We start from the raw sequence: 23480 nt of genomic DNA, 5'->3' as shown, positions 1-23480 counted from the left end.
GCTTCTTGGCACACAACCACAGGGCTTTGGGGTGACCTGAATGGTGGAAGGCTGGGAACATGGAAGCAAGTAGCCGGCATCAGTCTTGGGGCCATGTGGGAGCAGCTGCAGAGTCCTTGGGCGCAAAGGGGTTGTGATACAGCCAGTCCAAAAGGGAGGGAAAGGGCCAGAGATCTTGTGGTTTGAGGCTTACCATGTTTGGGTATTTCCATAATGCTTATTCATGTTATTTGTGGTAGTGAAAAAGTATAACGTAAAAACAAAATTCTAGGCCTTTAGGCCCAGGCTTGGGAATGTGGCCTTTGTGACTCAATGCTCCAAGGTATGCTAATCATAAAACAGATAGCGACATTCCTCCACCCACCCCCTTCCTGGGTTCAAAGAGTGTTAATTCAAAAAATGTGCTATTGTTAGGGGCTCTTAGAAACTGTCTTGAGAAATAACCCTCACAATTACCAGGTATTCCTAGTGACGCTTGTGACTTTGCACTTCCTTGTGACTCTTAACTGGTATTTTTGGTATTTTCCAACAACGCCCTTCCCACCTCCTAGAGTTGTGGTTTCTTCCTTTAAATACCCCCTTATCCAGCTACTCGGGGCGCCACGGTCCTCTACCCCTGCGTGGTGTATGACCGTGGGCCTGAGAGCGCTTTTTAATAAAAATCCTCTTGCCGTTTGCAGCAAGACCGTTTCTTGTGAGTGTTTTTGGGGTGTCGCCTCTCCTGAGTCAGAATGTGGGGGAGTCCTCACGTTGTGGGTCTTTCAGTAGCTTCTTGGACTTCACGCTTGTTTTCATGGAGCCCCAAGGTTTGCCAGGGCAGAAGACTTAGCAGCATCATTTTGAAGTCTCTGACAGCTTGTGTCTAGCTAGTCTTGGGCCCCTGTGTGACCTTCTAGATTTTCTAGTGTAGATGCCTGAGATTTTCCAAAGCCTTTTTTTTCCATTCCCATAATGCCACACACTCTGGTGAGTCAGCTTGACAAGCCGAGAGGCTTGAAAGCTACGCTCGAGGCAAAAGAGTTTCACGGAAACTCGCTCCTGGAGTCTGGCGTGCTCTCTAAAATTTCCATTCCCGCGTTAGTCTACTGGATGGATCCACGTGCTCTCTTTATTATAAGTGCCTTTTAAGATTGAATTCTGACATAGCTAAAGCCTTCCGCCAGTGTTCCAACAGTCCTAGAACATCCTTGAGCTAGACAGTGACATTCAGAATAGGCTCTGGTATTACACTATCAATAAAAGCCAAGTCACTCCCATATACAGGAATTTACAATGGTTTAGGAAGTAGATTGGGCTGTGGTTTTAGAGTATTGCATTATTTATGAGATGGTTAACTAGATCAGAACTCCCTAGTTAGAACCATGACTTGGGTGTGAAAGCCCTTGCCCTAGGAGAGTAAAGACCTCACACCTGGCTTCTAAGACTATAGCTGAGTTACACCCATACAAACGTATTTACAATGGCCCTAGGGGAAGGTGGACTATACAATAGACTAAAATAGGAACTATGGCAAGGGCACGAAGCCCTTGACCCTGGCTTCTAAGATTAAGCGAATCTTAGGTGGAGCCCTTTTTGATCCCAGTTGTTAACAATGAACTCTATCCCAGATAGTTCCCGTTAGACCTTCTGTGTTTGCATTCCTCTGTTTTATGTAAGAATCCAGTAACCTCTTTGTACCTTGCTGGTGTGTCAGCCAACTTCCTTATTGTCTTCTGCATAAAAAGTCTGATGCTCGATTTGACATTACATTCAGATTCCACACGACCTCTCCTGTGTGCGTCTGACTGTCAAATTCATCTGACGCTTTGCCCACCCACGACTAGAGACCCGTTCCACACAGACAAAGGGGCTCAGAGGGTCTGCGGCACCATCTTACACTCTCCTTATCAGTCTCTTCTTTCCCATGTTGCCCCCCCCCCCAGCCTGCCTTCTGTCTCTTGTTCTAGACAGCAGCTAATGCATTTACCTTGAGATGTGTTTTACAAATGTTTTCCACAAAGTCTACTCTGTGAAAGTTCCAAGGAGGAAGAATTGAATAGCTCTCTGTGCAAGCCCTTTTTGGGAGGCAAGGGACATAGCTATAATTCACTGAGAACAATTTGGCATTGCCATTTCTGGTAAGCCACTCAGAGAAACATGAACCACCACTCTGATCAATGCCAGTGAGCTGTTTCCATGGTGGGCTTTCACTGAAAGTTGGTAGCTGGGTTTTGTTCCCTGTTTTTCACTAAAGCAACTGGTTGCCCTATTCCCTAAGAGTACCTTTCTGTGTCTGCTGCTGTATGGTGTGCTGGCAGGATGTGCACAAGCTGATGCTCCGAGGGTACACATGGCAGTCAGAGGTGGCCTGGAATGAGCGGGTACTAGAGCATTTCCCACACAGTGACTGACCAGCAGCTCCTGAGGAGGAGCCAGGGAAAGTAGACTCGCCTCTTGGGAGGTGTTCCAGTCATGTCGTAAAGTATGAGGCTCCGGAAAGGAATGAAACCACTGTAGTTTCTTAGTCTTCAACATCTTTACAATCTCTAAACTATTTTAATCTGTTCTGGCATTTAGATCTAATAGGTGGTGATAAAGCACCTGGGCTTTAGTATAGGAGGAGTTGACAAGTCGGAAGCTGTTGATTAACTGGTAACTGGGGAGTCAGTGTCCTCATTACTAAATCCCATGCTATAAACCCCAAGCACGAGATAGCAGCTGTCCCAGCTGTGCAACCCCACTAGTGCTTGTTGTGAGTGTTCCCCTAATAACTTTAACAAAGAATTCCAAGTAAACACGTTATGATGACTTAAATGTTTGTGTGCTTTTGTTTCTTTCTAGCCAAAATCACCTTTTAAAAACTTGTTTCCCCTCTATCTAGAGATGAGTATTGTGGTGGACAAAGCGCTGGTACGTCTTTTTGCTTTTCTTTTACATACTTGGTGTGGGACTGGAGAGTTGGCTGTGAGTTGACTCGGCAATTAAGAGCACTTGTTCCTCTTCCAGAGGAGACCCAGGTTTGAGTTCCAGCATTTGTGTGATGACTCACAACTCTCTGTAACTGTAGTCCCAGAGGATCCAGTGCCCTTTTCTAACCTCTGAGGGCACAAGGTGTGCATGTGGTATACAAGCATGCAAACAGGCAAAACACTAAGATATAGTGAAATTAGTAATAATAATAATCTAAGAAACAATTTAAAAAAGAGTTGCAAAATGTTGACATGCTTTGGTGTCCTTTTAAAATATTTTGTGTGAATGTGTGATGACCCAGGCTGGAAGGAACTGGAATATTCCAATCTTCTCACTTCCCATTTATCACAGAGAAAGGAGCTTCAGTTGGGGAAATGCCTCCATGAGATCCAACTGTAAGGCATTTTCTCAATTAGTGATCAAGGGGGAAAGGCCCCTTGTGGGTGGGACCATCTCTGGGCTGGTAGTCTTGGTTCTATAAGAGAACAGGCTGAGCAAGACAGGGGAAGCAAGCCAGTAAAGAACATCTCTCCATGGCCTCTGCATCAGCTCCTGCTTCCTGACCTGCTTGAGTTCCAGTCCTGACCTCCTTGGTGATGAACAGAAATGTGGATATACCCTTTCCTCCCCAATTTGCTTCTTGGTCATGATGTTTGTGCAGGAATGGAAACCCTACCTAAGACACCATCACAGCACAGTGTAACAGTTTGCTAAGTGAAAATCAGATGGTTAAGATCATTTTACTAAGAGACAATTCTGGCCTGAAGAGTGAGAGGGTGCACTTTGAAGTCCAGAGAATGTTCAGTCCTATAATGGAGAATGTTTAATCCTATAATGTTTTGCTGGCCGCAGTGGCTGGCACACTTGCTTGTGCTGCAGTAAAACATAGGTGTTTGGTGCTGCCCCTCACCCACTCCGTTGTTTCCTGATAGGAAGGTGTCTCTAGATCCTTGACTCCTGTCTTAGTTAGGGTTTTACTGCTGTGAACAGATACCATGACCAAGGCAACTCTTATCGGGATATCTTTTAATTGGGGCTGGCTTACAGGTTCAGACAGTCAGTCCATTATCAAGGCAGGATCGTGGCAGCATCAAGGCAGGCATGGTGCAGGAGGAGCTGAGAGTTCTACATCTTCATCTGAAGGCTGCTAGCAGAAGACTGGCTTCCAGGCAGCTAGGATGAGGGTATTAGAGCCCATACCCACAGTAACACAATTCCTCCAACAAGGCCACATCTACTCCAATAAGGCCACACCTCCTAATGGTGCCACTCCCTGGGCCAAGAATATTCAAACCATGACAATTCCCATAAACAAAACATTACATGGCTTTTAGGGTAAATGTATTTTCCAGGTTTTGGTCTGATGGTACATATTTTATTATCAGCCTGTGGAATATCACAGAGATACAAATAATACATTAGCAGTTCCAGTCTTAACATTGTAGATTTTGATAGGAATCCAGAATTGAAGTCAGAGGTAAGAAGATTTAAGGGAGAACAGGTCAATAGTTGATTTATTAGACTTTTGGGAAAGGCCAGAGGAGGTGTTTAAAATGATGGGGTCTACAAGATATCATCTGTGTCAATCCATGTTCAACTCACTCTCTCTCTCTCCCTCTCTCTCTCTCTCTCTCTCTCTCTCTCTGTATGATGTGTTTTTGTGAATGTGTATGTATGTATACAAGTGTATTCTGTAATAGTCTCACATTGGGAATTGTGTATTTTATTTGAAACACTGAATTCTGTATTATTTTTCAAATTTCAGATAGTAGATACAAGTACCAAAACCATCATATAAAAAGAGTATTTTAACTACAAAATTATTTCTGTCTTTTAGTATGATTACTTGGGCTCTGACAGCAATATTGTAACAAATAAAATCATTGAAATTATCAGTCTTATAAATTCAGTAAGTATTTTCCCTTTTATAACAGATTTTTCTTGAAATGATCTTTCATACTAACTTGATATAGCATTTCTAAGTAATTAAGTCATGAGTATAAACAGAGTGTGGATTTGTGAAAAACTGAAAATATTTTCTGGGGTATGGAATTATAAAATCAGAGTGACTAACTGTGTATATTCATTTCTTCTGCTTTTAGGTGTTTGCCCAACTCAAGGTTACTATCGTGTTGTCCTCATTGGAGTTGTGGTCAGATAAGAATAAGATTCCTACAGTTGGTGAAGCAGATGAATTATTGCATAAATTTCTAGAATGGAAGCAGGCCTACCTTACCCTAAGACCTCATGATGTTGCATATCTATTCATGTAAGAATGTTTGATACTCTATAAAGAAAACATAAGACACATGCTATAGCTTAATCCAGGGGGCTGTTTCTCATTTTTGATTACGCACGTGCTTTATTCGTGCTTTTTAACTCCCAGGCAGTAAAAAAAAGTGAATGACATTTGTTTTCAAGCGTATTAATATTTTATAAAACTGGACTGAGATTTACAGAGCGCACCCATTTTCTGATTCTTGCGAGCCTGCGCTATGTCACAGCAGAGTCTGATGGTTCTCAAACACTGAGACAAAGTCAGGATTCATCTGTAAAGTGTATGTGTTAGTTATACAGCTGGCAAAGGCAAGTGTGAAGCTTTTCATAAGTATTTATATGAATGGATATTCTCTATTATTTTAAAATGCTTAAAGAGGATAATTGGCAGCTATGCATTTATCCATGGTTGTCCATATAAGAATCGCTAGCAATGTACAATGGATGTCTTCATATATAAGGATTTATCTCCAAATTTATACACCTCAACTAATTTTGATATAGTATAAAGAGGGATACAATTTGATTTTCTGTCACATACACACACCAGCGCTGTGTCACGATTTGCCCTATAAACAAACTTTTATAGAGTTCCTACAGGGCTTTAAGCCATTTAATACATTTGAACAGACTGATCTTTTCAGTGTCACATACATTTTTATTATGTAGAACATTCCATTCAATGAGTATGAATACATCTCTCCATTTTTCAAATACTTCTAGTTTCCGGGAAAAAACCTTCACAGGTTTTGTTTTTTTGTTTTTGTTTTTTTCTGGAGCTCTTTCATAACTTTGGTATTATTTCTAGGTCTATTAATTTTACCAATGTTAATATTCTCACGCTCTAATGTATGTTGTAGATATACATAAATGCAGTTATTTTCTATAAGCACTGCCTTTGTTCCATTGCTGTGAAGGGACACCATTAGCAGGAAATCCTTATAAATGAAAGCATTTCATTGGGGCTGGCTTACAGTTTCAGAGGTTCAGTCCATCATTGGGGGAAGCTTGGAAGAATACAGGCAGACATGGTGCTAGAGAAATAGCTGAGAGCTACATCCTGTCCTGCAGGCCACAGAGAGGGAGGGAGGGAGAGAGAGAGGAAGGCCAGAGACTGGGCCTAGCTTGAGTTTTTGAAATGTCAAAGCCCACCCCCAATGACACACTTCCTCCAACAAGGCCACGCCTCTTAATCTTTATAATCTCTTCAAGTAGTTCTACTCCCTGGCAGCTAAACATTCAAATATATGAGCCTATGAGGGGCCATTCTTATTCAAACCACCACAAGTACTAAATTATTACTAATTTTTTTTGTTATTGGCTTTTTTGGAAGGTTTTTAAAATTATAATTACCTAAATTCATTTTTTTCACATGCACAGACTTTACTTCTTTTTACAAGCTTCACCTTACAGATACAGGCCTAGAGGGTGATTTCCAGATGCTCCCTCACCACACCCTTCAGCTCCATTACCACTAGTAACGTTTTCCACTGGGTGGTACTTTTTACAATTTATGAAACAACACTGAGTCTTTGTAACGAATGTGCATGGCTTACATCAGGGATTGTTCTCTCTGTTGTATGAACTCATTGCTAATAATTGGTTAATAATAAGATGTCCTAATTTTTTCACACTTATTTATTGACTTATATGTACATGTGTGTGTATGTACATGTGTATGTGTGTATGTGTGCGTGTACACGTATGCCACAGGGTGCATGAGAAGGATAGTGAATAACTTTCAGAAGTCAGTTCTTTCCTTCTGTCATGTGGATTCCTGGGAACTCAGGTGGTCAGGTATGAAGCAGGTGCCTTCATCCACTGAGCCATGTCATGGCCCCAGTGTTTTCTTTTTTTCTTTTTTCTTTCTTTTTTTTTTTTTTTTTTGCGTGTAAAATCATGTCATTTGAGTGTTACAAGTTTTATTTCTTTGACTGGACTACCGTGCTCTAAGATTTTAATGAGCAAAAGTCAAGGTAATCTTAATGTTTTTCTTGGTCTGAAAGGAAAAATCCATGACTTTCTAAGGTTAGGAATACTGCTCACGATGCAGTAGGTATAAAAGCCACTTAGCCTCCCATTTTTTTTTTTTTTTTTAAAGATTTATTTATTTATTATATGTAAGTACATTGTAGCTGTCTTCAGACACTCCAGAAGAGGGAATCAGATCTCGTTACAGATGGTTGTGAGCCACCATGTGGTTGCTGGGATTTGAACTCTGGACCTTCGGAAGAGCAGTCGGGTGCTCTTACCCACTGAGCCATCTCACCAGCCCTTAGCCTCCCATTTTAAAGTAAGTTGTAAAAATTATGGCTACATGTTAACTTTGACCGAATGGCTTTTCCTTGGGGTCTGCCAATGCTTTTTGATTTGCAGACTGCTGTCGCTGCCTTGGGCAGCCAGATTGAGTTTGTTAATGTTTGCTTCTGACTTTTTGTTTTCTGCACATAAGTTTTTCTTTTTTGTTTTTTCCAATTTAAAAAAAAATTTTATTAGATATTTTCTTCATTTACATTTCAAATGCTATCCCAAAAAACCCCTAGACCCTCCCCCAGCCCTGCTCCCCTACCCACCCATTCCCACTTCTTGGCCCTGGCATTCCCCTGTATTGGGGCATATAAAGTTTGCAAGACCAAGGGGCCTCTCTTCCCAATGATGACCGACTGGGCCATCTTCTGTTACATATGTAGCTAGAGACACGAGCTCTGGGGGTACTGGCTAGTTCATATTGTTGTTCCACTTATAGGGTTGCAGACCCCTTCAGCTCCTTGGGTACTTTCTCTAGCTCCTCCATTGGGGGCCCTGTGTTCCATCCAATAGATGACTGTGAGCATCCACTTCTGTATTTGCTAGGCACTGGCATAGCCTCATAGAAGACAGCTATATCAGGGTCCTTTCAGCAAAATCTTGCTGGCATATGCAATAGTGTCTGGGTTTGGTGGCTGATTATGGGATGGAACCCCAGGTGGTGTAGTCTCTGGATAGTCCATCCTTTCGTCTTAGCTCCAAACTTTGTCTCTGTAACTCCTTCCATGGGTATTTTGTTCCCTATTTTAAGGAGGAATGAAGTATCCACACGTTGGTCTTCCTTATTCTTGATTTTCTTGTGTTTTGCAAATTGTATCTTGGGTATTCTAAGTTTCTGGGCTAATATCCACTTATCAGTGAGTGCATATCAAATGACTTCTTTTGTGATTGGGGTAAGTTTTTCTAACATTCATCTTTGTTTCTAAAATGATGGAACTTTTCAACTAATGGTTACTTTTTTTTTTTCTGGTCTTCTAGGTAGTATTTTTTCTGAGTTCATAATTTTCAGATTCTCTTGATAACTATGACTGGCTAGTTAAAATATCATCGAGGATAATTTATCTGTTTCTCGTGATCCTGTCTGGAATTCAGCTGTGAATAGTGGGTTAATCACAGTCATGTTTCATAGCATGCTCTCCTTGTTGCTTTGCATATGACCTTTAAAGACATGTATTTATGACAAATCTATGACCTATCTACTTTTACTAAAGACTTCAGAGTCCCCTCCTCTAACCATGCACCCCCCACACACTATCCTACATTGTCCTCCCACGGGGGGGGGGGGGGGGAGAAGTGCTTTTATTCTGAATCTCCCAGGGCAGCAGCTCTCCTTCCTCACTGTCTTTGTCCCCATCTGTTTTTAGCCCCAGTATGGCCGACCATGCTAGCCAGATTGTTTATGGGGTACCCTACCTCTGCATTCCAGGAGTTGCAGTTACAGGACAGCCTTCATGATCTCTGGCATTTCCGTGGAGACTGGCATTTGTCCCCCCCTCTCTCTTTGAGTCTGAGAGCTTCTATTCTTTTCCCTCTTCTCAGCCCTGCGGATCGTAGCCGTTGCCCAGGCTTCCAGGGTTTAGTGTTCTGTGGTAGCTTCTGAGCGCCAGGATATTCTAGTCTTGTTTTCTCTACTCTTCTTAGCTACCCTGTCAATTCATTTCTGGCGTGGTTCGAGGTCCATCCATTTGTACGGTGTTCTTGCTTCTCAGTTTCATTTAGTTCTGCTCTGTTTTTTATTATTTATTTCCTTCTACTAAGTCCGTGTTTCATTGGTTTTTCTAGTTCTTTGAAGTACAATGCTAGGCTGTTGATTGGAGATTTTTAAATTTTATTTTACATGCCCGTGACTACCCAGCCCTTTTATTCCATTTACATAGAATGCCTTACATAGCGCTCCTTTGTTCTCAGTCTGTGTTTCTAGAGGTGAAGTGAGACTCTTATGAGTACTGTAAAGTTGAGTGTTGTATTTAAATCCACGCAATCACTGACTTAATTTTGAGAATTTGAGCCATTTACATTTAAGGCATTTGCCAGTGAATAAAGCCTAACTTTGTGGGTAAGCACTTTTCCTCTGATCACGTGCTGTGATTCCTTGCTTACTTTTCCAGTTTGTATGTTAAACATTTTTGCTTTGTGGCTACCACAAATAAAGCCTTTAACATTCATGGATTATAGCAAGCACTTTTGAAATAATGGGTATTTAGCATCACGGAAAAAGTAGAAGACTAACAGAAAAATAGAGAAAACTCCTTGGCAATTGTACTATTTCTCCCCCCATTTCTAACCTGTAATTCCCCTTTACTCTTCCCATGTTGTCTAGCTCTTGGTATATTATACTCTTCAAGCTGGTGCGACAAGTCTATGTCCTGTGTCTGTGGTAGCACAGAACTTTGAATTAACTGAATGCTTACTGTTTTTTTTAATTGATTATTTATTTACATTTCAAATGTTGTTCCCCTTCCCAGTCTCCACTCTGCAAGTCCCCAACTCTACCCCTCTCCTTTGTCTCTAAGAGGGTACTCCCAACCCAAGACTCCCACCTCACCCCTCTAGCATCCCCCTATGGTGGGGCAACAAGCCTCCACAGGACCAAGCGCCTCCCCTCCCACTGATGCCAACCAGATAAGGCAATCCTCTGCTACATATGTAGTGCGGGCCATGGATCAGCCCATGTGTACTCTGGTTGGTAGTTTAGTCTCTGGGAGCTGAGAAGAGGTCAAGTTAGATGATAATGTTCTTCCTATGGGGTTGGAATTCCCTTCAGCTCCTTCAGTCCTTCCCCATCTCTTCCATTGTGGTCTCCAGGCTCAGTCCGATGGTTGGCTGTGAGTGTCTGTATCTGTCTTAATCAGGTGCTGGCAGAGCCTCTCAGAGGACAGCCCTACTGGGCTCCTGTCTGCAAGCAGTTCTTGGCATCAGCAATAGTGTCTACAGATGGCATAGATCCCAAGGTGGGGCAGTTTCTGGATGGCCTTTCCTTCAGTCTCTGCTCCTTTTTTTTTTTTTTTTTTTTTTTTTTTTTTTGTCCCTGAATTTCCTTTAGACAAGAACATTTCTGGATTAAGATATTGGAGATGAGTGGATGGCCCCGTTCCATCAACTCAGGGCCATACCTATCTAGTGGGAGTGGTCTCCTCAGGTTATATCTACCTCTGTTAGGTATTTTGGCTAGTGTCATCCTCATTGGGTCCTGGGAACCTCTCCCATCCCTGGCGTCTGGGACTTTCTAGTGTTTCCCCCGTTGCCCACCTCTCACTGCTACCTAATTCTAGTGAGTCTTCTGGCTTTCTGGAATTCTCTCCCATCTCTTCCCATACCTGAACCTGACCCCAGCTCCTCCCCCCTTTTCTTTCCTGGATGCTTATTCTTGTCTCTGAGTTCTATATATGTTGATGTTTCCTTCTTACTCACTTAGCGTCTTCCTCGTTTAGCTTGAGACATTGCCTATAGCATTTTTTATAGGACATGTTTGTTGTTAGTAAACTCCCCCAGCTTTTGTGTGCCCAGCTTTTGTGTGCCCAGCTTTTGTGTGTCTTTACTTCTTATCTCTACAGCATAACTTTGTCAGGTATAGTATTTTTTTAAAAATTTTATTGGTATAGTATTTTTGATTCACAGCTCTCTCCTCCAGACCTGTGGATATGTGATGTCACCCTGTGTTAGCTTGTAAGGCTTCTTCTACTTGAGAACTTACCTGTCAGCAGAAAGGGTCCCTTCACCCGTTGATGCTCTGAGAATCATCTCTTACTCTTCACTCTTTAAAAGTCATTGGTTTGTATCTTAGGTAAGAACTGGTTGCATGGATTGTGACTTGTAGTTTACTTAGATTTTTGTGGTCTCGGTTTGGATTTTTTTTAAAATCACTACCTCTTTGAATAAGCTTTACCCTGTTGGTATTCTCAAGGGCCCTAGAGTCCCATTAATCATAATACTTATACTTTCAATGATGTAAAAAATTCCCCTAGGTTTCCTTCATTCTTTTCCTTTTGTTCTATTCAATGCATTTTTAAAATAGCCTGGTATTGAGAACATTTCTTTTTGTTTTAAGAACTTTTTCCTAAGTTTTCTTCATTGCTTTTTGCTTGTTTTCCTTAATGTATTTTAAAATAGAATGGTTCTGACTTTATTTCTTCTGTTTAATCTGTTCTGCAATGGATATATTCTCTTGTGCTTTGATTTATTATAATCTGTAATTTCAAGGATTGTCATTTGGTTTTAGGAAATGTCTCAGTTAAGAATCTCTGGCAGAATACTGACTTGTTTTTGGAATTTTAGGGGATTCCCTTAAGGGAGCTGTTTTAAATTATTTGAGGGCCTGTACACTGAGATGCTTTGTTCTGATCATTAGACAGGACTATGGTTCCTTGAAAACTCTCAAAACTTGTTAATATATGATGATATACTTAGAAAAACTTGTGTTTCTTCCCGTCTGTCTGACCTGAGTTGTTGATGCCTGCCCTTCCAGCAGCTCTGAGCAGGCTGGCTCCTTATTTTATCTAAATGTTTGTCCATCGCTGACATCTCCTTTCTAGGTGTGGCTGTGCCCAGGGCTTTTCTGGTCTGCACTTAGTGTATTGGCATTGCTTCCTCCTTTGTCTCCACTGAAGCTGTTGATTACTGCTTTGGGGCAGGGGCAGACATTTTCTCTGACTAGGACTCTGTTGACACCATTCCTCTGGAGAGTAATAAGATGCTATTTATTGATTCCCTAGGTGATCATCCATGAAAAGTAGTCTTACTCTTACTGTTGGACAGTACTGAGAGCCATGGCACTGCCCTGTGTTTTTCTGCCTATGACATGGATAGCAAATGAAGTGCCACGTAGGAGACCAAGAAGTCCCAGTCTTAAATGGTGCCAGCTGACACAAGGGAAGGATCTGTTTACTACCAAGTGGGCTCTTGACTTCTGTGGCATTGCATCTGGGAAGCAGGAAAAGGCAGTGGTTAAAGATATCAGGTTAAAGATGCATAACACAAGAGTCAAAGCCATTGTAGAAAAGAAGATAATAGATAAGCCAACGAAAAAGCAATAAGATAGGGCCATAATGATGTCCTCAATCCCAATGTGAAATAGAATCAGACAGCAGATTTAAGTCACTACCATTAGTCACATTAAACATATTTGGTTTAAATAGAAGAACTTGAAGACAGAAACTGTAGTATATCAGTCACTTTTCTCTTGCTGTGATAAAACACCATGAGCAAGGCAACTTATAAGTATTTAATTGGGCTTATGGTTCTAGAGGGTTAGGGTCTATGATGTCAAAGGGAAGGCATGGAGGTAGGAGTAGCAGAGAGATTATTTCTCAAACTGAGAGCAGGAGGCAGAGGGAACTCTGGGAATGGAATGAGCCTATTGAAACCTCAAAGCTCCTGGCACCCCAGAAACTTGCATTTTTGGCAAGGTCATACCTTCTAGTCCTAATACCCAAAAAGTCACCAAATAAGGACACCCAGTATTTGAATGCCTATGTCTTATGGGTAGCATCCAATGTAAGCCACCTCATGTAGCATCACGTTAAAAACGTAAGAGCTTGTTGAGGTCCATGTGTATAAAACATAGTTTTAGAGAAAGGAAAATGATGAAAATCATGTGCTTTAGTCATAAGAAGCTGGGCCAGCTATGCTACCAGGTGAAGACCCCAGAGAAAAAAATTTTACTAAGGCCTATGTCAAATAATAATGAAAGGTGAACATCTTGTATGCTTGGGTATTATGACACTAATTACAGAACCGTACAAAATGCAGGGCTAAAACTCACAAGAAAGAAGAGAAAACTAAGTTAAAGTTTGCATTTCCATCATGACTGTTAACTAACTTGAACTAATTGACATTGACAGAACATTACACATATTTGAGGAAAATACATGTGCATAGTGAACATTTTGGATATAACTAATATCCAAACACTGAAAAAAAAACTCATTATTAATATAAAGTCTTTTTGTTCCAACATGTAAGAAGGACACATGCTCCACTAGGTTCATAGCAGCCTTATTTATAATAGCCAGAAGCTGGAAAGAACCCAGATGTCCCTCAACAGAGGAATGGATACAGAAAATGTGGTACATTTACACAATGGAGTACTACTCAGCTATTAAAAAGAATGAATTTATGTAATTTCTAGGCAAATGGATGGACCTGGAGGGTATTATCCTGAGTGAGGTAACCCAATCACAAAAGAGCTCACATGATATGTACTCAGTTATATAAGTCGATGTTAGCCCTGAAACTTAGAATACCCAAGATACAAGATACAATTGCAAAGCACATGAAACTCAAGAAGAACGCAGACCAAAGTGTGGACATGTTGCCCCTTCTTAGAATTGGGAACAAAATACCCATGGAAGGAGTTACAGAGACAAAGTTTGGAGCAGAAGTTGGCTCCAGAACAAACCATCTTTTGCCCCCTTTGAGGCAAGAGCTAGGTATTGCATGGGTGATTTCTTGTCCTGCTTTCCCCTAGACACAGGACTAGGGGCTGATCTCAGTTGAGCAGCACAGAGCTTCAGGGAAATTTGTTGATGTCCACTGAAGGGCTTGCTCCTTTTGGTCATGGTACTTCATCACAGCAATAGTGGTTCTAACTAATATACTGAAACCATCAAAGACCCGCAGGAATCACGAGGGAAAGCTCAGTGATGCAGCTCAGGTAGGATTCTTTGTTTCTGATGAGTGTTCAGAAGCGGGATGCAGCCGAGTTGTGGTGCATGTGTTTAGCATCCCTGAGGCTGGCAATCTTCAACACTACATAAATGAATAGGGTGCCGTGCACCCATATTCCCAGTACTTGAGAGATAGGGAAAGCAGGGGTATCAGAAGTTCAGAATCATAGGATCATCCTTGGCTATAGAGAGAGTCCAGAGCCAGCCCGGACTACATAAAACCCTGTCTCCAAGCAAACCAACCACACAGCCTTGAAAACAGCGCAAATAAATGGGATTGCATGAAACTAGAGAGCTCCAGCACAGCACAGGAAACAATCACCAGACTTAAACGGCAGCCCTAAAGGAATTGATAAAGTCTCGTAAATTACAAATCCAGAAATACATAGCAAATAAGCAAACCAGAACAAACAAACAAACAAACAAACAAACAATACCAAATAACCAAAGCCCGCTTTGGTTCACACACTGGACATGCAGACTTCTTTCCTTGGTCTCATCCTCTCTGACGAGAGATAGTAGCCTGCCTCATGTTGGGCTAGTGTAGGAGCTTCTAGATTGGAGACAGGCCTGTGAGTGTGGAGATGGGGCAGGGGTGGGGCTGGTCCCTGTCTGCTCCTCTGTGAGTTCTGTACCTGTGTGGTTTGTGGTGGTCTTTGGCAATGTCGGCCGCCTCTAGGGCAGGGCACCCTTGAGCATCTCTTGCGCAGTGGGTCCGGCGTGCTGAATTGCCCCGGTCTGTGCTTGTCTCAGGAAGTCTTTGGCTTCATTTGCAATGGTTAGGTTTCGGGGTACAGCGTCATTGGTTGGGAATTTATTTTCTTTGATTACTTGTTCTCAACCTGCTTGTAATATTTCCGAGGAGAAGCTCAGCATTGTTGTGATAGATTCCTTTATGTGTAAACTGACATTTTCTTCTGCCTTTAAAAACCCTCTGTCTCTGTCTCTGTCTCTGTCTCTCTCTCTCTTTTGCCTTGTACTTTTGATAGTTTGACTTAACATATATGCCTCAGGAGCATGCAATTTAAGAATCCTTTGAACTTCCTGGCTCTGACTGAATCTTCTGCCCACTCTTGGCAGGGGAGCCTGACCTTTTAAAATCACCACACAGCAGCCCGAGGACCTGGGTTTGAGCCCAGCACCCAGCTCCCAGTGAGTCTCTGTCTCAAAACAACAACAAAAACAGACAAAAAAAGATGGCCAGCTGCTGAGGGTTGACCTCTGGCCCCACACCCACCCATGTGTGTACCTTCTTGCATCGCTCCCTTAAGCTTCCTGCCCAACCTCGATTTCATGTTCAAAGCAAGGATGTTTGTTGTTGTTTGTTATGTTTTGTTTTGGTGTTGGGCTGAATGTTTGACCTGTTAAACAAAGCCCTTCCTGGTTCACAGCTGATCTTGACCAGGGAGGTCAGAGTATATTTGCTTTGCTCTCAGCTTGTAGAAAGTCACTGGTGTGTCTGTATTCTGCAAGACCTCTGCCATACCCTCACTGCTTTCTGGTACTTAGACCCATGGACTTTACCACTTCAGCAGAATAGCTGCTGATCCCCCACCCCACTCCCTTCAGTTTCCTGCTTTTTTTTTTTTTTTTTTTTTTTTTTTTTGTGGATTCAAATTCTCTAAGTACTTCCTCTGCAGACACCTTGATGTCAAGCCATGCACGAACTTTTGTGAGACCGGGAGAGTGGGGTCACTTAAGTTCCAGAGGACAGTGTTCTTATGAGTCACCCTTCTTTCTCAAAACTGAATGAAAACGGCAGGCCAAGAAACAAAAAGTCATTTCTCTGAAGAGACTGTCACATTTTCTATGAGAACGTGACACACGTTCATGCAGCAATTTTTGGTGGTGTGGGTAACCTGCAAGGACAAAGGAGACACGAGTGATTCGTGTGTTTTGTAGCTTAAGATCATTTTAGCACAGTTTAGCTGAGAATCTTCCATATTTCAAACAACTGGGGACATACATATTTAACCTCAGGGCCTCTACTTACTACTGCGTAGGGTTTTTCTGAATCAGAGCTTTAGTTTTCAAGATTACCCACAGCTAGGCTGTTCACTAGGATTAATTACAAACATGCGTTTCTGCATTTAGTTATAACGAGTACCCAAATTACATGGGAGCAACGTATCCTGGGAAGATGTGTACTGCCCACTACTCTGCAGGAATCACAATGGTACGTGTACATACGCCACCTTTAAAAAGGACGGGAAATTAGTTACTGAGATAACAGAGGCAGTACAGTGGTTACAAAGTCTGCTGGCCAGGCCTGAATGAGAACCCAGGACTGAGTAGGTGACAGAGGACATAGGGGGAAAATCAGTGCAGAGAGACAGTCAAAGGGGGTGGGTGCTTTTTATCATTTAACTTTTTTTTAAAAAAAGATTTATTTATTTTATGTATATGAGTATACTGTAGCTATATAGATGGTTGTAAGCCTTCATGTGATTGCTGGGAATTGAATTTTTAAGACCTCTGCTGGGCTGGTGAGATGGCTCAGTGGCTAAGAGCACCTGACTGCTCTTCCGAAGGTCAGGAGTTCAAATCCTAGCAACCACATGGTGGCTCACAACCATCCATAACAAGATCTGACTCCCTCTTCTGGAGTGTCTGAGGACAGCTACAGTGTATTTACATATAATAAATAAATAAATATTTAAAATAAAAAAAAAAAAGACCTCTGCTTGCTCTGGTCAATCCCACCTCCTCTGGTCAACCCAGCTTGCTCAGTCCCTGCTCGCTCTGGCCCAAAGGTTTATTATACACACACACACACACGCACGCGCACATATTTTATATATTTTATATTATATATTTTATTTTATGCATATATATATATATATACTATATATATATATATATATGTACAGTATATATATATATATATATACTGTAGCTGTCTTCAGACGCTCCAGAGAAGGCGTCAGATCTCATTACGGGTGGGTGGGTGGTTGTGAGCCACCATGTAGTTGCTGGGATTTGAACTCAGCACCTTTGGAAGAGCAGCCAGTGTTCTTACCCCCTGAGCCATCTCACCAGCCCTGGACCATTTAACTTTTAGAAAGTCTTGATAGTCTTGAAGATTAAGGAAAGTGGAGGGATGTATATAGATAGATAGTACGTAAGTACTTATATTAAGACAATCCCTTTGTAACGAAGAGAGATAGATATAGAAATGAAGCAATGGAAGAGAATAGAATTGGAAAATGGGAAATGAGCAGTGCCTGCCATTGACTGGATGCTTCCTCTCAGTACCTTTCCCAAGGGGAAGGCCAGGTTTTCAGCTATCCAAGGAATCATGTTCACCGATTATGAAGTGTTTGGTACAACATAAAAAAAATTAAAAGTTCCAATTTGGAAAAGTACTTTTATTGTTCACCGGTGTCTCCTCTTTTGGTAGTACCCCAAGGATATGACCTTGGAGGCCTTTTCGGTTATTCTCACCCAAATGCTGGGGCTCAGTCTGGGGATATCGTATGATGAGCCTGAGAAATGCTACTGCTCGGAATCCATCTGCATCATGAATCCCAGGGCGATGTAAGTTCTTCCTTTGTCAGTTGTGGTTACTTTGTATTAAATGTAGTGTTTGCTTATAGCACAGGTGAAGTATAAGGAGCGCCAGAGAGATACAGTTTTCTTTGAGTTCTGTAACTTTATTGAGCTTATAGGTTCGAAATGTTTTTTTGGCTGGGGTCCGTGGGGTCATTTACCTGCAGACTGTTACCATCTGTAGAGAAGGATAGGTTGATGTTTTCTGTAGGTGTTTTCCTTTCCTACTTTTGTTCCTTTTTATTTTTCTCTTTTCTTTTAAAAACAGTTTATTTTAAATGATGTGTGTGTGTGTGTGTGTGTGTGTGTGTGTGTGTGTGTGTGTGTGTATGTATACCTGTGGAGGCTGGAGGCCAGAGGACTTGGATCTCCATGGATGTGAATCACACACAGCTGTACAGTTTCTGATATGGGCTTGGGGAACCTAACTCGGCCTTCATGTTCTCTTCAGTACTGAGCCATTCCTCTAGCCCCCTCTTTCTCTTTTTGTTTTTGAGTCAGGGTCTCACTATGTGGCACTGGCTGGCCTAGAACTCACTATGTAGACCAAGCTAATTCTAACTCACAGAGATCTGCCTGCTTCTGCCTCTGGAGTTCAGTGATTAAAGTCATGCGCCACCATATCCTGTTATTTCTTCTTTCTTGTTGCTCTAGCTAAGACTTCAGACATTATATTGAGTAAAAGCAGAAGAAGTGGGAACACTTGTTCCTGATTTGGAAAGAAAAGGTCTCAGTATTTTCCCATTTAGAAGTATGTTGGACATAGGTTTGTCTTACATAGTCTTTATTATGTTGAGGTATGTTCCAACTACTTCTAATTTCTTCAAGATGTTTATCATAAAGATGTTCTGCATTTATTGAAATGATCATATGATTTCTGCCCACAGTTCTATTTTTATGGTACTTTATTTTTATTGACATACTTATGTTGAATCAACCTCGCATCACTGAGATTAAACCAACTTAATTGTGACCCACTATCTTCTGATTATGTTCTTGAATTCTGTTTTCAAGTATTTTGGGAAAGTTTGCATCTCTGTTTATCAGAGAAATTGCTCTGCCTATTGTATTGTTATCTGGGTTTGGTCTGGGGTGAAGGTTGGTTTTATAGAATGAGTATGGATTACACAATAGAATACTACTCAGCAATTAAAAAAATGAATTTATGAAATTCCTAGCCAAATGGATGGACCTGGAGGGCATCATCCTGAGTGAGGTAACACATTCACAAAGGAACTCGCACAATATGTACTCACTGATAAGTGGATATTAGCCCAGAAACTTAGGATACCCAAGATATAAGATACAACTTGCCAAACGCATGAAATTCAAGAAGAACGAAGACCAAAGTGTGGACACTTTACCCTTTCTTAGAAATGGGAACAAAACACCCATAGAAGGAGTTACAGAGACAAAATTTGGAGCTGTGACGAAAGGATGGACCATCTAGTGATTGCCATATGCAGGGATCCATCCCATAATCAGCTTCCAAATGCTGACACCATTGCCTACACTAGCAAGATTTTGCTGAAATGACCCAGATATAGCTGTCTCTTGTGAGACTATGCCGGGGCCTAGCAAAAACATAAGTGGATGCTCACAGTCAGCTATTGGATGGATCACAGGGCCCCTAATGGAGGAGCTAGAGAAATTACCCAAGGAGCTAAAGGGATCTGCAACCCTATAGGTGGAACAACATTATGAACTAACCAGTACCCCGGAGCTCTTGACTCTAGCTGCATATGTATCAAAATATGGCCTAGTCGGCCATCACTGGAAAGAGAGGCCCATTGGACTTGCAAACTTTATATGCCCCAGTACAGGGGAACACCAGGGCCAAAACGGGGGAGTGGGTGGGTAGGGGATTGGGGGGGTGGGTATGGGGGACCTTTGGGATAGCATTGAAAATGTAAACAAGGAAAATACCTAATTTAAAAAAAAAAAGAAAATCCTGAAAAGCTTAAAAAAAAAAAAAGAATGAGTATGGAAATGTTCCTTCTCTATTTTGTGGAACTGTTTGTAATCTTAGTATTAGAGAATTTAGTAGGGAATATATTTGGTTCTGGGATTTTGTTTATGGGGAGATGATTATTCTCATTGTCTATTAGAGGTTTCTATAAATTATTAAATCTTTGGGTTTTAATTTTGGTAGATCATACACATTTAGAAATTTATCTATTTCTTCTAAATTTTCTGTAAGGATTTTCCGGTTTTATTGAATCTGTCTCCATAATTTTCTTTTAGTCTCTAACTTTGTTAACTTGATTTTTCTATTTTATTTTGTCAGTATGGATCAAAGCTTGCCAATCTTGTTAATATTTTCAAAGAACCAGTTGTCTGTTTCATTACTTTCTCTTATTTTTAATTTTAAGTTAGTATTATTTTAGTTTCTGCTTGTTTAAATTCTTCTCTGATCTTTATTCCTTCTTACTGTCTAGTGCATTTGGGTTTGGCTTCTTATTTTTCTAGAATATTGAGACACAATATTAGGTTATTTGAGAGCTCTTACTATTATTGTTTTTACTGCAAACACTTAAAAACACAGACAGTCTTTTCGGGATTCCAGGGCTCCAATGGGTTCTGCTCTTGCTTTCATTTGATTTGTACTTAATTTATTTTAAGTAACCAAATGTATTGTGGTGAATAAAATCACATGACCTCCCCAAGAATGATTACGAGCAATGAGCACTTACCAGGAGTATTTACTATTCCCAATCAATATCACAAAGCTAACATAGACTATGCAGTTATGCTTTGAGATAGATACTGCTAACGACAGTATATGAATTCCGTTTTAGGCAATATGGAGGTGTGAAGTCATTTAGCAATTGCAGTTTGAATGACTTTGAACATTTTAAATCGAACGAGGGTGCCAAATGTCTGCAGAATAAGCCACAGATGCAAAGGACTGCAGCAGCGGTCTGCGGAAATGGCAAGGTGGAGGGTGATGAAATTTGTGACTGTGGCTCTGAAGCAGTAAGTGTGCCATCTCGGGAAACTTGTATCAATCTTCTTCTTCTTCTTCTTCTTCTTCTTCTTCTTCTTCTTCTTCTTCTTCTTCTTCTCCTCCTCCTCACCCCTTCTCTTCTTTCCTCTTCCTCTTCTTCTTCCCCCTCCTCCCCCTCCTCCTCCTTTAGAAATGCTACATTTCTAGATTACACTGAGCATTGCGCAGAGCACTGCTATGAACGATGCAAGCTTTAAGAGCACTGGTGTACATGATGTTCCCCACTGTGCTCCCTAAAATATTATTTAGCTTTTACCATCTGAGGGGTTTGGGAAACTTCAGAATGTGCCACAAACCAGATGCATTGGCACCAAGGCCTGAGGGTACCATTTAAGTGAAACACCAATTTTATAACTGTTTGTTTGAGTTCAATCTGTCATCAGCCCAGTACATAGTTTTTAGGACGTATCTTTCCCATGTCATCAGTAGTCTGGTGAGGGGACCTGTCCTACACTGTAATTTTGATCATTTGTATGTGAAAGCCAACAGTCCAGAGTACAGTGCTTCCTGGCAGTGCAGTTTCTATGGTGATGGCGCAGAACTCCTTAATCACCATTATAGATGTAGCAGGGCTTTTCATATACATAGGAGCGGATTGCTGGTTTGCATATCCCATAACAAAGATTGCTACTGTTTTGCAGAACAAGTAAGTCCCCCTCCTTCACTTATTGACCTCTGTTTTGTTTTGTTTTGTTTTTGTTTGTTTGTTTTTTGAGACAGGGTTTCTCTGTGTAGCCCTGGCTGTCCTGGAACTCACTCTGTAGACCAGGCTGACCTCAAACTCAGAAATCTGCCTGCCTCTGCCTCCCGAGTGCTGGGATTAAAGGTGTGCACCACCACGCCCGGCTGACCTCTTCTCAAATCAGTTTTAAAATCACATAATAAAAGGGACCAGTCACACAGAGGGTATCGTGAGCTTGGCAAGTGTCAAATACAAAATCTGGTGACCATGCGTGAGCCTTCTCTTGCCTTTCTTGGGTTTCCCTGTTTGTGTTGTCTACAGTAAGTCTGAGATTTGGGGCCCCATCAGACCAGTTCACCTCAGCTGAGCTGGTTGGTGTAGCATTGGTGTAGCATCACTTCCTTTACATCTCCTTCTCTCTCTCTCCCTCCCTCCCTTCCTTCCTCTCTTGCTCCCTCCCCCCTTTGTTTCTTGTGTAGCATTTCTGAGGTTTTTCCACACTGTGGCATGTCATGGTGATTTTCACTTTTATTTTGTATAAAGACCCCACAGCATACTTTCTCCCACCTACAAAATAACTGACTGTGACACAGGAGCATGTCCCTGCCTTCTCTGTGACACAGGAGCATGTCCCTGCCCTCTGTGTGACACAGGAGCGTGTCCCTGCTCTCTCTGTGACACAGGAGTGTGTCCCTGCCCTTTGTGTGACACAGGAGCATGTCCCTGCCCTCTCTGTTTTGTGCAGTGCTCCCATTGCTCTTTTTGTGAGTGCCATGCATTTGGTGTTATAACTTGTTAGTATATTTAGTAATTAGGTAGGGTGGTGCCTTCCTGTCTCATTCCTTTTGTTGAGGAATTATGGTCTTCTGGGATGCTACAGGTATTTTAGACCTCCCTACCCTGTTTCTCTAAAGAATGTCATTGTTAATTTTGTTGGGATGTCGTTGATGCTTCCCATCCGTCTGGTCAGTGTGGGATTTTACGGATGTAAATTCTTCCAGTGTTTGAAAGTAAGATCCCCCCACTCCTACCCCGCCACCTTTTGGTGCCTTACTCAAGTTCTTGCTTAGATTTATTCCCGTGTATTTCTTTGTAGGGTTGTGTGTATGGGGTTGCTTTTGTGAGTTCTTTTACAGGTATCTGTCACTTGCACATGAAAAAGGCAATGAATGGAGTTGTATCATTTGCAGAAAATGGAGATTATCATATTAGGTGAATTAAGCTAGTCTCAGAAAGACAAATATAACACATTTTCATTCTTATGCCGTTCTTAGATTCTATATAAGTGTATAACCATGTATTTATATGTTACATGAAAGAAAAAGTTAATCTGGGAGATAAAGGGGACTAATAGGGGAGAGGGAGAGTGAAGAAAGGGAGGGGAGGAGGAGGGGAGGAAGGCTATGGAGGAGAATATGCTAACTGGACAATATGCATTCTGTGAGAACATTCATCATTGCATAGCAATCTCCACAGTGCCTGTATGCAATGCCTACAAGTTAAACACACTAAAAATGTACTGAATTTTGTGTTTGTACTCTATATTTAAAAAAATTGGATATTTAATTTATTTACATTTCAATTTTTTTAAATTATTGAGTGAAGTTGAACATTGGTGGAATTTTGATTGGGATCCCTTTGAATCTAGTTGCTTGTGGAAGGTGGTCATGTTTATTGCTGCAGACCCTCTGGGTCCCTGTGTCTGCATGGAACGGGTCTCTCGAGCAGGTGGGCAAAGCGTAGGATTAAATTGACAAACAGACGCACACAGGAGAGGTTGTGTAGAATCTGAATGTAATCTCAGGTCGAGCATTAGACTATTTTATAATACAACGAATTACCAGGAGCTACAAATCACATAAGACAAGGTGCACTGAAATTTACCAGAATCAAGAGAATGACTGTGAAAGGAATTTGCAGGAACTAGATAAATGTTTACAATAGAGATTAGCAGCCCTGCCTAGGATCAGCCTAGTGCCAGGCAAGAGTTTCATACTTTAGTGTTAATAGCACCAGGGGGTTTTAACTCTTGACAGGCCTCAAG

At 41.5% G+C, this 23480-nt stretch overlaps 1 protein-coding gene across 7 annotated transcripts in view; it reads left to right on the top strand.

Moving 5' to 3' along the window:
• The window catches only part of Adam32 (a disintegrin and metallopeptidase domain 32), a 112776-nt gene that overhangs the window by 29742 nt on the left and 59554 nt on the right, over window positions 1–23480 (top strand). For all 7 annotated transcript variants that reach the window (XR_378789.2, XR_378788.2, XM_006509165.3 and 4 more), the window contains exons 7-12: window positions 2821–2889; window positions 4787–4858; window positions 5052–5218; window positions 16293–16374; window positions 17599–17735; window positions 20546–20723. Coding sequence is in view for 5 of the 7 variants with exons in the window: in XM_006509165.3 (XP_006509228.1) it covers window positions 2821–2889; window positions 4787–4858; window positions 5052–5218; window positions 16293–16374; window positions 17599–17735; window positions 20546–20723 (705 nt within the window). In the remaining 2 variants the exon portion in view is untranslated. The remainder of the gene's footprint in view (window positions 1–2820; window positions 2890–4786; window positions 4859–5051; window positions 5219–16292; window positions 16375–17598; window positions 17736–20545; window positions 20724–23480) is intronic.

Source organism: Mus musculus, chromosome 8 (assembly GCF_000001635.26).
Source record: "Mus musculus strain C57BL/6J chromosome 8, GRCm38.p6 C57BL/6J".
NCBI lineage: Eukaryota > Metazoa > Chordata > Mammalia > Rodentia > Muridae > Mus > Mus musculus.
This window is presented reverse-complemented; position numbering and strand designations above follow the sequence as displayed.